At 38.7% G+C, this 16,391-nt stretch overlaps 1 protein-coding gene across 2 annotated transcripts in view; it reads right to left on the bottom strand.

Annotated features, from left to right (window-relative positions):
• Window positions 1-400: 400 nt before the first annotated feature.
• PTPRN2 (protein tyrosine phosphatase receptor type N2) overlaps window positions 401-16,391 on the bottom strand; it is a 1,309,069-nt gene continuing 1,293,078 nt past the window's right edge. For both annotated transcript variants that reach the window (XM_073581608.1, XM_073581607.1), the window contains 2 exons: window positions 13,828-13,901; window positions 401-8,883 (listed from right to left, as the gene is read on the bottom strand). In XM_073581608.1, coding sequence (XP_073437709.1) covers window positions 8,812-8,883; window positions 13,828-13,901 — 146 coding nt within the window. In that variant the 3' untranslated portion in view covers window positions 401-8,811. The remainder of the gene's footprint in view (window positions 8,884-13,827; window positions 13,902-16,391) is intronic.

Consider the following 16,391-nt stretch of genomic DNA (forward strand, 5'->3'; position numbering starts at 1 on the left):
TTGTAAAACAGTTTTAATTTACTTGACATCAGAAAATTGGGGAACATTATAGTTAAAATCTGGTGTGGATTTTATTGTCTGGCACTTATACTGAGCAAGATGTTCGAAATTCATTAGGAAAAGATACATGACCATTTGGTGATCCATGGCTTCCTATAGTTGACATGTCCACTTCAGTGGAGTTATCACAGTACCTGGGCTGCCCTTGTGGGAATGAAGAATCCATGATGGTTGAAAATGAAGATTTTGATTCAATCAACGCATTTCAGAGCCTCCGGACTGGTGACTTTTTGAAGGTAAGAAACAAAATGTTTGCTGTATGATGTGTTATACATTAGTTTCTATGCTGGTGATAGTGGCATCAGCTTCATTTAGGGAAATAAAAGAAAATGAGACAATGTTGCAGTATTCACCAAACTCCACAGACAACGTAACTTTTATTCACAAATGATTTTTTTTTTTTACAGAGGTAGAACAAAATACTTTGTATATCTTTATTATGTACATATAAAGAGTCTAAAATTATCTGCAGGTCGGAAAGTACAGAAGAACTAAGCGATCTGTGACTAGATACAAGCATGCACAAATACACAAGTACAGATTATTGTTTGCTGGTGTAACAATAGGAATTCAGATTCGCAATTAAAAAATACGAAAGGCTACAATAAGTACCTGGTTTATGAAAGTGTGCGTTCTGTACCCAGTCAGGTAAAATTACCTCCAATCATGATGCTGTCCATGCCAGAAGTTCAAAGTAATGAGGGAGATGCAGCCAAGAGAGCGGTTTGGTTATTAAGCCACTGGATGAGGCATGATCTCTTCTCGAAAAGAAGCTTTGGAGGAGAAACTCTCGGCACTTGAACCACCCGCTTTCTTGGCTAAATCTTCTGCCCTCACTGTTAGGGGGAATTACAGACAGTACCATTACTAGAAGTCGCATTTGCAATAACATATTTAGAACCATAGGAAAAATTGTAATTATCTGCCATGTCTGGTTTACTGAATTATTTGACAGACGAAGGAAAAGTTCTATAAACCGAAATGCAACTTTACAACGTTGTGTGTATGTGGTGGACTCACTTCTTCAATTCCTCATTTTAATGATGATGAAATGAAAGATGAGTTTATAAGAATAAGTTTATAAACGGAAAGTCACAGTCCAAACATTCATGGCGATTAGTCGCGACTCATGGTTCTGATTGTTTTTATGATTCCTATCTAGACATCTAGACAAAACTGCTCATTTTCTGGTTGGAATAAAGAGCAAAGTTCCGCCAAAAATAGTATGTGGTTCTTGCAAGGAGATGGATCTTCCATCGAGATTTAAATTGTAGAATTAAATGTATTTATAAGCAATATTCCTGGAGGATGTGGGTATTCGGGGTCACCCATACAGGAGAAAAAGAAACAAAGCAAACCTTGACCATGTCAACTCGCTTTCTTTTTCTAAGCTATCCCTTCTATTAGGGCTCGATCACAGGACTGTATTTTCGGTCCAAGTGCCGTCCGTGAGAAAACAAACGGACAGCACTCGGATCAATGTTATTCAATGACGCACTGGAGATGAATTTCTTTTTTCACTAACTGAACCTAAATGTGAAAAAAGTCACTGCTTAAATCTGGAAAACGGATTAGACTCATCCAAAGGGCTCATTCACACTACCGTAGAAACTGGATGAGTGCTATCCCATATTTATCGGGCTAGCACACTGATCAATGTTATTCAATGGGGCGGAGCTGATGACCTTTTTTTTTCCTTCCACTGGCAAACTTGCTGCAATTTTACTCCGAAATCAGATGGGGAGAAAAAGAAAAAAATCGGATTCCATACGAAGCCACAGTTTAGCATAGATTTTTATGGATACTTGCATTTGGGTAACGTAGAAAACTATAAATGGTCTTGCAAATAATTAATAGCTGTAAAAAAATAGATTGCACACAGATGACGAGGAAAAATTTTGTCCCACTTTTTTGGATGAAATCTGACGGATATTTTTTATACGCTCATGTGAACCTGTCCTGACATGTAGAAGGAGCAGGTTAATCTCTCCTTCTGTATTTGCTAATATCGGCGTACGTGAAGTGATGCCTCCCGCATGGAGGAGGGATGTGTTTAGCACTGACTGGGGATACATTTTTCAGAAACCCCATGTGTGCAGTAGAGACTTTCTCAAAAGATACTTACACTACTAGATAAGGATTTTTTTCTTTCCATTATTACTTAAACTGTGCATTCGACCACCATTTATAGAACCTAATTTCCATAAAAAAGTGAATAACTTTGTAAATATGTTACACTAGTTATTTTTCACAAATACGAAGTTTTGCTCTCTACATAGCCACATTCTCACTTATGCTGGAAACAGTCAGCGAGCATGTCATTAGCAGTTTAGACAATCCAGCAGGACGGTTCATTTTTGATCATATTGCAGTATACTACCTGGTATAAAAATCTGTTTTCTAACAATGCAAAAAGTGGGCTTTGTGCAGACATTGAAGCCGCTGTATTGCTAGACTATAGTATAGGCTGTACAGGTGGGTCTTCAAAGATAAACTAATGCATAAATAAATGATGTCACGAGACCGCAAGAGGCCATTTATTACAGTTAGTGTGAAGGGAAGAAATAAGAAATACCCGGATCATTTACCAGACTAGCCGGCTATGGGATGAACATAACATTCTTCATACTTGTGAAGATGAATGATTGCCTCTTATGAGAAATGTGGGGATGGTTGGTTTAATGTGCCGGGACCATTACTACAAAACAGTAGCTGATAACGGTGAACAGTGATAACACTCATGTAATCATACAGCTCCAAATTCTCATTGTGCAAAGTAACAAACGTGTCCAATCTCTACATTTTTGTATTCTTAACATCTCCTGTAAGTGTAATCTATGGGCTCATATGATTTTTGGTACCTGTTGTATCTAATGGTTTCTGTCTGTCACTTACTTGCTGTTTTTACATGATTGTTTTACCCATCACTCTTTATGCTTTGTGTGTGGTCTGATCATTGGGGAGGATATGTGCAAGACAAGTTTCCTTTGTAAAGTTTAGACTATTTGGAGGGTTGGCTTCTGCTTGCTCCTCAGTCACAAAACTCTACAATGCCTCATATATATGGGATTCAGCCAACTTAGCACTCATTTCCAGGATAGGTCTGTGCTTTGACTGTAAATAATTTACAAAGTACGTAAAAGTCTTAATATGGTTTAATACATGACAAAAGTCTTTGAAAACCTTTCTAGAACTTTGGGTCCAGCAGTATGTATAGGTATGACTCTGCTGTAAAGAACCAGTGGTGAATAGCATGGGGGCCACACCAATAATTGCCCTGGGTGTAAAATTCTTAGGAGTGCAAAATTTTTAAAAAATAAGACTATGGAAGTAATGCTATATTTTTCCTTTTGAAATGTTGCATCCCTAGGAAGTGGCATTGATAGTGCCAAATATTTAGGCAACGCATATGGCCAGGTTTCGCCACCAATCTTCAGGTGAGCACCTCTTTGAACTGTATAATGGCATGTCAACATGACACTGGCCCACCCAACAACTCTTTCCTGTAGGCTGCAGGCTGCTTTAGGACTATGGCCTAAAACACATACCGGAGGTGCAATGATGTCACTGTATTGCGCCACCTGTGTTAGCCAACTCTGTGCAGAGTGAAGAGGAGGACTCACTTGCTAGCACCAGATGAGTTTATTAGGTGAAACTTTAATTTTTATTTTGAAGGGGTTAGCTCAAAGGTGAAATTATTACTTGTGGATGGACACTTAGGGAGTGTTATTTGTTTTATGAAGGAACTACGGGGGCATTATTACTAGGTTTGGGGGGGAAAAAGTGCCTTTCCACGGGTGCTGGTGACCCATGCGGTGTCATTGGGTTCAGCCTTGGTGAAGCTGCTGGAAAATTATATTGCATACGGTAATTAGCACATTCTTGATATGTTCACCTAATAGACGAAGGAGTATTTTGATAAGGCAATGATATCAAATATTTTGATAATAGTGGTAAGTCTTTATAGCCCACCATTGCAAATCTGTCGAGTAGTGATGCCAAGTACAGTCAGTAACATCATTTTCTAGACTGATGACTTATAAGAGACGTCACCATTTATTGCATACCGTTTGCCTTGCTTATGTGATAAATGACTTGGTGTACGTCAGTACCGTGTAGAACAATAAGTCCTCTGCTCGGAAACAAAACAGAAGAAATATGTTCGGCGTTAGTTATGTTTAGTCCTGGCAGAAGAGCGCTTTGTTTTAAAGCCTAGACTTGTAAATATTCTGCTCCCTGACATGAATATGTATACTGAAATCCCATAGGATGGATGTAAAGATGAAATGCTGCAGTAGTTTACAATGAATGTCAGCTCTAATTGGTCCACGAGAAGTCACCTAATCCGATTAGTATGACCATAACACAATGTAATGCTTCTGCGGGATGAGAAGCAGATTTCAACAGTGGCATTCACCAGCTGATTTTCGGATGTAATTCCATCACTGGTAACGTACTGTCAAGTCTTGGAGATTTACGGGCAGAGCTCAAGCTACTTAGGTGTTAAGAGTCACATAGCTTAACTTTCACAATACAGCTATTTTTCTGCAACAAATGCACATGATGACTTCCTTGTTAAAAGCCATTCTAAGCACCATGACTCCACCGGGAGATTTTTTTTTAATAGGATGTTCAATCTTTCGACTGAATACAAAGCGGATGGTTCCATCAATCCTTGCAAATTACTAATGCTGTAGAAAGATAGGGTCACATACTTTAATATCCCCATATTACAAACATTTTCATTACCATCTATAACAATAGAACCCTTATTTGTAAACATAATAGTATCTAAAACCGTCAAAGAGCATTTACACTTCCACCTTTAAAGAAGACTAAAATTGAGTCAAATCCCGTGTAAAAATATCATAATTCTGACACGTGCCTCTGTTTTACGATGCGTCACTCCATTGGAGAGATATTCACATTTGTTTTTTTCTGGAGCGCAATATGTGAAATCTCTGCTTTGCAGCCCAACTGGGCGTTTCTTCACAGGCTTTCCTGGGGGCTTACTCTTTCACCCCTCCATCCCTGATGCTGCCAATTACAGCTCAGTGGCTAATCTAGCAGTCTATCAGTTTCAGAGGCTGATGACCTGTGATTGACAACATCAAGGAGGGAGGGGAGAAAGCGCAGGCCCCAGAAGAAAAACTGTGAAGTTGGACTACAAAGTAGAGATTTCACATACTGCGCTGTAGAAGAAACACATGTAAATATCTGTGCAGCAGAGTGACTCAGTCTAAAAAGGAAAAAAAAGTGTTGGAATCAGAGGAACTCAGGTAATTTTACAATGTATTTAACACAACTTTTTGAGCAAGTGGCAGATTCTCTTTAAAATGACCGTGTGTCATTATTTGTTATTTATAGACATATTGAAAATGTTTACTTTCTGTTGAGACAATTCATTTAATCAAAATTGACATCAAGATCAATCATCAATCATATTGAAATTACAGGACTGAGGATCAATCATTATTTTTTTTACAGTGAAGATTGAAAAAGTATCAGTTGTCGTGTTGGTGGATTTCATTGTTACTTGTGCAAAAATTGTAGTATCACATGGAAAAAAAAGTCATTAGTCTTGATTCATCATTATTTTTGTGCCTTTTTTGAAAAGTTTGCTTTCTAGTCATTTATATGTTAGAATCAAATTTATTAAGGCTTTTGAGCCATTTTTACACTATCTTTATCAGTTGTTGACATTTTATGGTTTTCTAAACAAGGTGGGTGTAGTTTTCATTATCAGGATGTTTTTCAGATAATTCATCATTTCAGACTTTTCAAAACATTGCAAAATTTTTGTAAAGTTGTACCACAGTAACCTAGCACCCGAGACTAACTTGTGACATCAAAAATTCTGTTTTAAAGTGTTGGGTGACATTTTAGTCCAAAAAGATGCAAATAAAGAAAAAAGAACAAAATCAAAGTTTCTTTGCATTTATGGAAAATCGGTTATTTATATTATTATTTTTGAGTTGCTATTTTGCTGAATTTGGCAAAAATAATCTTTTAGGGGATTATGAATGGAAAGCAGCTTGTAATATCATCTCTTGATTTTTCTGGAGGACTCAGCCAGTCAGAGCGCTACACATAGAGCCCATTAATCTCAAAGACTGAAATGTGTTAGACTCTGTTTCGACTGTGGCAAAAATTCAACACTTCTTTCCAGTTTCCCCCCCTAGACTACAACTTTTCATCAGGGGGCCTCTATAATAAAAAAATTGATTGTACAAAGAGTAGAATACAATTTTACCAATTTTAACTTATCACACTCGTACCTTCAGACTAATGATTTCCTTCATTTATACCGTATACCGTGTGAAAATCTATAGCTATTGGTGCCACCCTGTATATAGAAACAGTTTTAGATTTATATTTTGTGCAATGAATATAATGTGAATGGAAACAAAGGAATACGCAGATGCCTAATGAAATGACAGCATATTTAGCTCCGAGCTCTTTGTATAGTATGGATATGTTATACATGAGAAATATTGTTCTGTGGGGAATATATAAAAGCAACAAAAGAAAAAAATTTATATTTGTATCTATCTCATATATTCTGTCAATTAAAAGTAACAATCAACTGATAAAATAACAGAAAAGGCAACTCCGGCCAATATTTACGGGACGCAAAGTTTGTGAGTTTGTCATATTAATTCGACCTTGCACCAAGAGGAGGGGATCAATGTGCTTTTTTTTTATTACATTAGTTTTTTTATTACATTAGGATGATCACTGGCACAAATTTATCATGTCGGAGAAAAAGATTGGCATGGATTAGGGTAGGGGCACAAGACCGTTTTCTCGACATCTGAGATTATTCTGATCAGACTTTGATTAGAGTTTGATCAATTTTTCTCAGAGGGAGGTGGAGAGGAAAACAAAAGTTTCTCAACCCTCTCCATTCTGTCAGTCCGTGAAAACGGCACAGCACTTGTATGTCATCCGAGTGCAGGCCAATTTTTCCACAAACCCAATTGCATTGCCGATTTTGATCCGACGGTCAGATCACAATCAGACACATGCACAGCCCCATAGAATATCATGGATTCGAGTGCTGTCCTTGCAAACCCCGGGTAGCACTCGTCCGATACAATCACTGCTGAATAATAAGCGATGGGCAATTACTCACCAATAATTAGTTCTGATATATCAGCCCCATTGTCTACAACTACTGTTTAAAGCACTGGAAAGTCATTTCTCAGGCTCAGGGCTTATTCACACACTGTGTTTTTGCCATGCGTTTTTTAAAGGTAAAAAAAAAGCAACGTTTTATAGTACTAGCAAGGTGAGAGATTTCTGAAACCTCATGCACGCGCTGCTTATTTTTACATTGTGGATTTGAACCATCAAAACGTTTTTGTTTTTTTTTTGTTAAATTTGCAGCTTGTCAATTTTTTAAGGCTATGTGCCCACGTAGTATGCAGAAAATTTCTGCATGAACACCAGACTCCTTCCCAGAAAACGCACATTTTTTTTCTGTGCTTTTTTTGCGAAAAAAGCGCATTTTTTATGCGTTTTTTTCCACGCATCCCTAGTCTCATAGAAAATAACTAGAAACGCGGATTTTCCCACAAAATTAATGAGCATGCTGCATTTTTTACGGCGATGCATTTTTTTGCAGAATGCATTCAAATGAATGGGATGCTTCTTTTAAGCTTTTTTTAAGCGCTTTTGCCAGTAAAAACACTTAAAAAACGCGAAAAAACCGCTTACGTTTACACACAACCTAAGAGTTTTTCACTTCTTCATATGAATGGAGAAAAAACAGCAAGTAAAAACGCATCAACAACTCATGTAAAACCGCACATAGAAAATTATCGTATTTCCCACCGCAGAAATATCTGCTCCAAATACTCAACGTGAGCACAATTTAGGGAGTCATCATCGAAGCATGATCTGAATCCTCAGCAGTTAGGGATGGTTTGTTTCCATTTTTTCAGGTTTAATGTGGTTATATTACGCCAGTGTGAAAGTAACCCCATACTGCCTCATATGGGTGAGAGTATGGTCCTGAGCTGGTAGTATAATTGTATGTTTGGCTGGAGGAGCACTTTAATATTACGGCATTCATAAAGCTTCTAAATCCGCACATCACATATTTATTTTATTTTTTTTAGCATTTTTGTACTAGTCAGCTATTGATAAATGGCAGGTGATGTATATTTTGAGAATTGTTATATACCCCACGACAGTACTGAATCTTGACTAATCGATCAATGAAGCACATGGACAGTTGCCTCCAACCTGTGTCCCGCTGCCTGGTGCAAAACTGCTTGCATAGTGGGAGCTGCAGTCTTGCAAAAGCTACAGGTTGAGGACATCTGGTGTATTATAGGCAGTAATGGATTTGGATCTATGATAGCTTGTAATGGACTACATAACTCTTACTCTACCAGTATGAGATATGGGCAAAAGTAAAGGAAGGCGTCAAAAAGAGACAATAAACAATAACAATGGTGATGTTCAAGCAAGAAACAAACCAAAAAATGAGGTTTTATTATTCTCAAGCGAAAAGAAAAGACAAGAGCAATTTTCTGACCAGGAACGTTGTGTTTCCCTATATACTATCATTGGGCTGCTGTGAGCAAATGGCTCTCCTAGCAGGGGACAAAAATGCGGGCGCCTGTCTCTGTGCGGTTACTATACATGACACACACCAGGTCACAATTTCCAACAACGTTTAGAGATTGATAGGAGGAGGTTGAGGAAAGGATCGCTCGGGTATTCTTTAGATATGTCAAACACTTATTGTGGAAGGGCCTTTAGTATTGCGTTCACTTCCTCCGCCACGGCTGTCAGTGCAAACTCAAATTGCTCCTAAAAAAAAAAGAAAAAAAGAATATTATAAAATGAGTAAAGCCGTCAATAATAACATCGTCCTGGCAGTTGTAGTTTCAGAAAACCTAGGAAGAAGAATCATAATCATCACAATGCGTTCTTCAGTCAGCAAGATATTGCAGCATCACGATGATTGCCAAGAAGCCATTCATTATGCATAAGACAACACATTGTCTGCAAAGATCTACACATGATTTGCATCCATGATAAAAAAAAACATGAATTGTTCATTCCGCAGCTCTATATTTTCAGATATAAATCGGAATTGTTTTGCTGTCACTCCAAAGCCGACATCTGATGACAGCTAATTTGAACATTAGCCATCGCCCCAGGCTCCACTTCTCTATCATGACACAGAGTGAAACCCAACATGCCCGATTTTTCTTTTCCACTTTGATAGATGAGAGGTCATGCACATTAAACAGTTTAACAATCCACCCGATATCGGCAGGTTTGGTCAATATGTTAGATCTGTGTTGATAATCCCACATTTTTTTCAGTTATCTCTCTATAGTTAATGTTATTTTTGGCCCTCCATTCTCATGATTCGTGGGAGTCTCGGCCATACCTATGCCACCCCTCCCGAGTTGTTCCTGAAACAACCCTTTTAAAGGGGTTGTCTCATCTTCTTAAAGGGAATCTGTCACCCCATTTTCGGGATATGAGCTGCGGCCACCGCCATCAGGGGCTGATCTACAGTATTCTGTAATGCAGTAGATAAGCCCCCACTGTAACATGAAAGATAAGAAAAACAAGTTAGATTATACTTACCCGGGCATCCGGTCCAGTCAGATGGGTGTCGTGGTCCGGTCCGGCGCCTCCCATCTTCTAGAGATGACGTCCTCCTCCTTGCTTCTGCCGTGGCTACTGCTCAGGCGTTTCTTTCTCTGCCCTGTTGAGGGCAGAGTAAAGTACTGCAGTGTGCAGGCGCCGGACCTCTTTGACCTTTCCCGGCGCCTGCGCACTGCAGTACTTTACTCTGCCCTCAACAGGGCAGATAAAGTATGCCTGTGCAGGAGCCACAGTAGAAGTAAGAAGGAGGACGTCATCTCTAGAAGATGGGAGGCGCCGGACCGGACCGTGACACCCACCGCACCGGACCACACCCTAATATAATTTTTTTTCTTATCTTTCAGGTTACATCGGGGGCTTATCTACAGCATTACAGAATGCTGTAGATAAGCCCCTAATGGCGGTGGCTACAGCTCATAGGCCAAAAATGGGGTGACAGATTCCCTTTAAATGGAGACAACTACAATGTACTTCAGCCATTTCTGCAGTCTATCAGCAATGGTCTGTCTCCTAGGCATGGAGTGGTCCTGGATCTGGTGAACATCAGTGCCTCTAAAAGTGACTCTACAAGTAGCATTGAAGAGTGCATGTTTCGGGCCACTGGCACAAGCACGCCACTGGTCCAAACTGTCATTGATCAAGACAGCACCGCCCCTGGCAAGGAGAAAGCTGGGAAGGAAAGGACTCTCGAACACAGAACTTGAGAAAACCCAATTAATGGTAGATCCTCACAGGACAACAAACACGTATCTTCCGTTACAGACAAACATCTCATTCTGCATCTATTTATCCCCTTTTCTTCTTAATGTGCTCCATTTAGAAACAAGATAATAGCTGGAATAGGCAGCATTTCTTGCAAAAAGGCACATAAGCTATAACTAAATGTCCTCTCTTTTCTGCCAACCTAACCCTTATCCAACTCGATGGACCAGCCAGCACAGTTAGTTAGTTTTTTTGGTTTGTGAGTTTCTGGTTCCTAGTCCCAGCAAGGGGACGGTCCACAGCCCGCAGTTTTGGAGCATGTATTTTTAGTGTACACTGATGGCTCTGTAAGGGGTCAGGTGTTACTCTACCCGGTAATGCCCCTAAAAAAAAATACGAACACTGACTTTTACGGTAGGTTTACATACAACCTGCACCTTTATGATCTGGGACATCACTAAATTTGCCAAGAATGTTTATGAAAAATCATGACAGTCCTGGCAAATTTGGAACTGCTTGCAATTATGCAATAATGTTAATATCCATTCCAATATACAGTATGTCTTTATTTTTTATTTATTTATTTTTTTTTATAGAAGAGGAATATTGCAATGGGAAATCCACTAAAAAAATAATAACAAAAGTTTACACTCGCTGTGAACATTGCGTTATTGGTGTAGTGATTTGGGTGGCTGTTTTGCCTGGGGACGTCTTCTAATTGGTATTTCTAACCTGATTTTTAATCCTAAGACTTAAAAAATAATCAAAAAGCCTACAATTTCTTATTTGTATTCCGCTGGCAAATATTGCGGTTTGTTTAAACCCATCAAGTCTAATTCTCCCGAGAACACACAGCACTGGCAAGTAATCAGATACTTATAATTTACCCCGCATTTCCATGAGAGATTTGGGCAGTGTAACTGTCTGGAAACAGAATGGAAACGTGATTACCACATAGTCCACAACATGACGGACGCACATGGTTTGTTTATAGAATATTTACATTTAATTGGCTTTTTTTAAAATCCTTTTCACATTTTTTTGCGTGGTTAATTAATTGAAAAATTCCTCAGAAAAAAAAACATTTTTTAAAAATCATGACAGAAAGGTCAAAAATGTATTTGGGTCACGGTATTAAATAGGTTGTCATTTCGTGTTTGCTGTTCGCTTTAATCACTTGTGTCTACAATGACAAAATCATCACATCTAATGAATGGAAATGTAGTCTGTTATCAGGAATATTTAGGGGATGTTATTATTTTTTCCTCTGCGTGTGACTGTCTGCATCCAGAGTCTGTTAACACATTCACGTACATGGATGTTCGCTCTGATGGATCCGGCAATATCCTGCAAAGACAGTTCAAGTTCTAAAACCAGGGTCTTTTATATTTTTTAAATGGGGTTGTCTAGGATTTAATATTGATGACCTATCCAAAGGATAGGCCTTCAATGTTAATTGGTGGGGGTACGACACCCAGCACCCCCCAATTATCTGTTCCCGATGTCAGCAGCAGCTGAAACTGCTCAGATACAGAGCTGCATAGCTCCATCAACTGTATTATGGCTATGGCGGATACTGCACATCCGCCCCTTATTCAAATCAATAGGGGGTGGATGTGCAGTTCCCAGAAGCAGACTCTATTGGAGCTGTCCTTTGCAGCTCCACAAATGAGCAGTTCCAGCTGCCGCCATGGAATAACTGATCTGCGCGGATACCGGGTGTCTTACCCCCATTGATCAGATATATTACCTATCCTAAGGATAGGCCATCAATGTTAAAGTCCCAGACAACCCCTTTAAGCTTAAGAGCCGCATTCAGATATGATGCATGCACTTTTTAACTTTTTGTTATCTTGTGATCCCAGAGATCATCAGAAGGAAGGGGTTGCTGCATTCTAGAGAGCAACATGCTCTTCCGATATGGCTGTTCTCACCCAGATGCCAACTTTTAATTATGCTGAAGCAAACAACTAACAAGATGTACAGACATAGAACTTATGATCCTCAGAGAAGAGCAACATGTGATTCCTAAACCACTGGTTGAAAACATCTATACGGAAAGCAGGCCAGAGGACTTCCGAGATCTTCAAATAGTAGAACCCAAATTAGGCAGAAAATTAGCAAACGGTTATCACCTATACACAGGTTTGGATTCCGGGTAAGTAGCTTTAAAAGGAATATATAATAAAAATGACATTGTTTAATTCAGGCTTTTTATTTTAAATATATTTTTAAATCGATAGTGATTTTTTAATTTTTTTTATATTTTTATAACAAAATAAATATAGGTCTAATATTAGACTCCCATTTCTTGTTCTTCACGTAGACAACAAAAGCAACAAACTATTTCAGACTGTACTGATTTGTGCTGTAGAAATACCCCATGAGCATGCTCTCATCAGGGAGAAGGTGAAGAAAGGAGGGGAGGTGGGCTGTGACCATCACCTATTGTGATTGGTGGATCCTATGTCATCTTCTGTAAATAGACCTGTCACCTTTCATTGTAATCCTACCTGTAGTGATAATGAGACTGCAGAAAAGTCATTTGTACAGAATATGAAGCATGAGTCTATTATTGGGCCCAGTGTGAAAATTACAAAACAAATCTGTAAATAATAATAATATTGAAAATTGAAAAAAATATATATATTTGTTCTAAAACATTTCCAAAACCTATTAACACATTTAAGTTAATATTGTTCTGTTAATATTGTTTTCATCTACTCACTGAACAATTGCTGCATCCTTGTTTGCGTAAAATTGATTTGTAATTTTTTTTTTTATGGTTCTCAATCTCTAAAACTCTTTAAAATGACCGAAACATTACAGCAATCAAAATGTACTATTTCTATAATCAGTGACCCTCGGGGAATTTTATGTACCGTGTATATACATATATATATATATATATATATATATATATTTATTTATTTATTTATTTATTTTTTTCAGTCATAATAGATGAAAACTTGAAAGCTGATTCTTAGTTCACTAAAAGTGTATTCAATCACAATTTCCTTGAAATTTTTTCATTATTAAACGCATGGCGTGTGCAGATGAAATAGGACGGGAGCCGAGATACCCGGAATTAAAAATAGAACCTTGTAATTTCCTCTGTAGCTGAGAGAACATCCTGTATACCAGACCTTGATCTGAGCTCGCGATCAACGCCAAGAAAGTTATTGTTTCCCTTTGTATCTTATTTCATATTAATTGTTATGGATTTCTACCTTGGTCTTCGGAGAATTAATGTAAACAGAGAAAAGGCGCTCGGATAAATCTTCAGAGCTGCTCACCCAAAATGTATGCAAAGTAACCCAACTAGTGATGTCTACTAAACTAGGTCAGAATCTGCTTTCCCTCTAACACAGAAACAGTTACTGAAGACTCTTTAATAGATGTTTTATGCTCTTGTGTTATTGACAGTACCTTTGTCTGCACCATTCCTGGTCGCTGGTCTCTCAAGTGCTCCAGTGTAGCGGCAATATCAATCTCTTTAGCACCTGCAACAAACCACAAATTGGGCTGAGTTCTAAGCACAAGATCATTCAAGCTGCATCTGTCAATCTCTTCCTAGCCGGTTCCCCTCGGACAACAGACCAATTGAAAAATATTAATTCGTGCCTCAGTGGACGTGCCAGACAGATGCGATTGTGATGTTCATACAGAAAAAGAGGAGTATAGCTTTGATTGTCATCAACACAGGAAAAAAAAAAAAAGGAGGACTCTTGAGAGCAGTCCGTCTATTGTGCGCCGCAGCAATACAGTCGCGCGCATAAAGAGCATTCTCATCTGACGAAATAAAGGCACTTTTGCCGCAATGTTGCAGAGTTAAATCTGAATGGTTATGGGGACATTGTCTCTATATCAAAAAAAAGAGAAAGGAGGTTTGGTAAAAAGAGAAGCAAAAGAAGGCAGCATGAATACTATGGTCAGAGGGTCAAATGCAATCAACGTCCCACCCTTCCCCTATTTTCTACTGGAACGCGAAGCTTTTGGGCCTGCTGTAATTTTATTCCCTTGGGCTAAGTTCACACAACTGTATGAATTAAAACCTCCTCCAGAAAAAAAATAGACTAATTTTCAATTTCATCCTTATTGTCACTCGTATTGCAAATATGGTTGAGTGATAGTGCCTTAAAAGGACTGTCGAGTGAAGAAAGGGCTCAAAAAAGCCTGAGTCCCCACAACTCCAATATTTACTGCTCCCGGCCGGTCTTTACTTCCTTCTCCCCATTTTGAGAAAAAGAATTTTACAAAAAAAAAAATAACAGGAAATGACTTATCAGCCAATCAGTAGCTGATGCAGGTCACCAATGTGGCAATGATTGGCTGAGCAGGAAATTGTCTAGATGGGACCATGAAGTAAAGCCAGCAAGACTGAGTTAGGCCTAATATGGGAGTTAAAGGGATTGCTGTAGTTGAGTATCCTTTGTTTAATATGTTTTAAACTAGTCTAAGACCCTTGGAAACCCATTTCTATGCTGGACAACTCCTTTCATGCAGAATTTATTCTACAGTCATATGTAAAAGTTTGGGCACCCCTATTAATGTTAACCTTTTTTCTTTATAACAATTTTGGTTTTTGCAACAGGTATTTCAGTTTCATATATCTAATAACTGATGGACTCAGTTATATTTCTGGATTCAAATGAGGTTTATTGTACTAACAGAAAATGTGCAATCTGCATTTAAACAAAATTTGACCGGTGCAAAAGTATGGGCACCCTTATCATTTGCTTGATTTGAACACTCCTAACTACTTTTTTCTGACTTCCTGAAGCACTAAATTGGTTTTGTAACCTCATTGAGCTTTGAACTTCATAGCCAGGTGTATCAAATCATGAGAAAAGGTATTTATGGTGGCCACTTGCAAGTCGTTCTCCTATTTGATTCTCCTATGAAGAGTGGCATCATGGGCTCCTCAAAACAACTCTCAAATGATCTGAAAACCAAGATTATTCAACATAGCTTTTCAGGGGGAAGGATACAAAAAGTTGTCTCAGAGATTTAACCTGTCAGTTTCCACTGTGAGGAACATAGTAAGGAAATGGAAGAACACAGGTACAGTTCTTGTTAAGCCCAGAAGTGGCAGGCCAAGAAAAATATCAGAAAGGCAGAGAAGAAGAATGGTGAGAACAGTCAAGGACAATCCACAGACCACCTCCAAAGACCCGCAGCATCATCTTGCTGCAGATGGTGTCACTGTGCATCGGTCAACAATACAGCGCACTTTGCACAAGGAGAAGCTGTATGGGAGAGTGATGCAAAAGAAGCCGTTTCTGCAAGCACGCCACAAACAGAGTCGCCTGAGGTATGCAAAAGCACATTTGGACAAGCCAGTTACATTTTGGAAGAAGGTCCTGTGAACTGATGAAACAAAGATTGAGTTGTTTGGTCATACAAAAAGGCGTTATGCATGCGCTGTATTGTTGACCGATGCACAGTGACACCATCTGCAGCAAGATGATGCTGCAGGTCTTTGGAGGTGGTCTGTGGATTGTCCTTGACTGTTCTCACCATTCTTCTTCTCTGCCTTTCTGATATTTTTCTTGGCCTGCCACTTCTGGGCTTAACAAGAACTGTACCTGTGTTCTTCCATTTCCTTACTATGTTCCTCACAGTGGAAACTGACAGGTTAAATCTCTGAGACAACTTTTTGTATCCTTCCCCTGAAAAGCTATGTTGAATAATCTTTGTTTTCAGATCATTTGAGAGTTGTTTTGAGGAGCCCATGATGCCACTCTTCATAGGAGAATCAAATAGGAGAACTACTTGCAAGTGGCCACTTTAAATACCTTTTCTCATGATTTGATACACCTGGCTATGAAGTTCAAAGCTCAATGAGGTTACAAAACCAATTTAGTGCTTCAGGAAGTCAGTAAAAAGTAGTTAGGAGTGTTCAAATCAAGAAAATGATAAGGGTGCCCATACTTTTGCACCGGTCAAATTTTGTTTAAATGCAGATTGCACATTTTCTGTTAGTACAATAA

Source organism: Dendrobates tinctorius, unplaced genomic scaffold, assembly GCF_039654945.1.
Source record: "Dendrobates tinctorius isolate UK_male_01 unplaced genomic scaffold, ASM3965494v1 ptg000070l, whole genome shotgun sequence".
Classification (NCBI taxonomy): domain Eukaryota; kingdom Metazoa; phylum Chordata; class Amphibia; order Anura; family Dendrobatidae; genus Dendrobates; species Dendrobates tinctorius.